The 1,567-nt window shown below is 57.2% G+C and overlaps 1 protein-coding gene across 1 annotated transcript; it reads right to left on the bottom strand.

The window, feature by feature from the left end:
• Positions 1–222: 222 nt before the first annotated feature.
• LOC101906200 (ninjurin-1-like) lies at positions 223–1,306 on the bottom strand. Its single transcript, XM_059878933.1, has one exon. It carries the CDS (start codon positions 1,270–1,272, stop codon positions 817–819), a length of 456 nt encoding a protein of 151 aa, XP_059734916.1. The 5' UTR covers positions 1,273–1,306; the 3' UTR covers positions 223–816.
• Between the last annotated feature and the right edge of the window lie 261 nt (positions 1,307–1,567).

The raw sequence follows: 1,567 nt of genomic DNA, 5'->3' as shown, positions 1-1,567 counted from the left end.
TAAACTGCAGGAAATGTGGGAGTGCTGGAACTTTCCATGAGGGTCTGGTCAGGGGTCATCGAGCTGACTGCCCCGAGGACATGTATGTGGGGGTGATGTCTGGAGATGCCAACAAAGGCTTGGAGGGAGGGACAGAGGAGGGCTGTATAGGCCAGGGGCTCTGAGGGGTACAGTCCAGCACCCGGGCCTGGGTGGCAGGGAGGGTGGTTCTGGGAGCCACACGAGGAGAAGAATCAGCTTTATTGGTTACTTATATATAGAAAAGTGGGGGCTCAGATCCCCAAGGAGGGGCTACAGCCCTGCCCAATCACTGCTGGTGGAAGGTGTGAGGTCGGAGTCAGTGGCCACGGTGGGGGACCCACAGGGTCACTGATGGTCTATAGTCCTGGGTCAGGAAGTGCAGAGGTCACAGGTCACCCAGGGTGGGCAGCACACAAAGCCAGGACGCTGCTGCACTGGCAGAGGGCAGGCATCGCCTCGTCTCTCTGGAAATGTCCCAAGATGGGGGCCAGCTCCTTGACCCCCAAGCCTGCTGCATGTCCACGGCAGCGATGACCCTTGCTGAAGGCTCACCAGTTCTATCTTCTGGGCCTGGCTACTCCATGCTCCAGGAGGAGGAGCAGCTGAGGACGGGGCAGGCCCTGTGTGGCCAGAGTGGCCTGAGCACGTGTGGCTTATTTGGATGCAGTCCAGGGGGGCCAGCCTGGGCTCCGGTGGTTTAGAGGAATCCCGTGGACAGGAGGATGGCCTCAAGGGCAAGGCGCCTCCTGCGTCTAGGCAGCTGTGGCCAGGCATGATCCAGGGGCACCTGAGCCCCTACTGCCGGGGTGCCATGTCCATGGTGGGCTTCTGGACACCAAAGGCAGTAATGAAGATGTTGACCACGACGATGATGAAGACCAGACCAGTGGCCAGGTTGTTGAGGAAGTCCAGCTTGGCATGCTTGGCAGGGTTGTTGAGGTCATACCTAACAAGGAAGATGAGCAGCACGCCCACAGCAATCTGCAGCGCGAGGGAGATGGAGATGAGGACCACCAGGGGGATGAAGAAAGCGAAGCCAGGGCCCTGCTCAATGACAGCCTTCAGCTGGGAGGCGTTGGCCATCAGCAGTGCGATGTCCAGCATGCTCTCAGCTGCGCTCTTCTTGTTGGCATAATGGTTCATGTTGATGGGCTGGTTCCTGCCCCAGCGGCTAGGCGAGGCGCCCGGGGATCCGTGCGAGCTCGGGCGCAGGTCGCCGTTGAGCTCGTACTCTTCGGGGCGCGAGTCCATGGTGAGGCACTGGGTCAGCTTTGCTCCGGGTCTCAGCGTGGCCCGCGCCCCAGCCGCGCACACAGACCCGGCTGCGGGTCCGCCCACGGCCCGCCTTCCTCCCGCCCGGCGCTCCTTTTTCCTCTTCTAAATACCTAACATATATATCAAATAATTATCAATAATTAACATAAGCTCTTTTTATATGTATGTGTGTGTGTATCACAGCAATATCTTTGATTTCTTCACTTAACTTTTCTTTAAATATTTGTGGTGAGTTCTTTCTGAAAATTTCTTTCAGAATTTAATATAAAAG

The sequence above is a fragment of the Bos taurus genome, chromosome 2 (genome assembly GCF_002263795.3).
Source record: "Bos taurus isolate L1 Dominette 01449 registration number 42190680 breed Hereford chromosome 2, ARS-UCD2.0, whole genome shotgun sequence".
Lineage (NCBI taxonomy): Eukaryota > Metazoa > Chordata > Mammalia > Artiodactyla > Bovidae > Bos > Bos taurus.
The sequence above is the reverse complement of the archived record's forward strand: the minus strand, read 5'-3'. Positions and strand labels throughout refer to the sequence as shown.

What these genes read in the sequence shown, in the direction of transcription:
- LOC101906200 (XM_059878933.1), bottom strand. Translation starts at nt 1,272, where the DNA reads ATGGACTCGCGCCCCGAAGAGTACGAGCTCAACGGCGACCTGCGCCCG.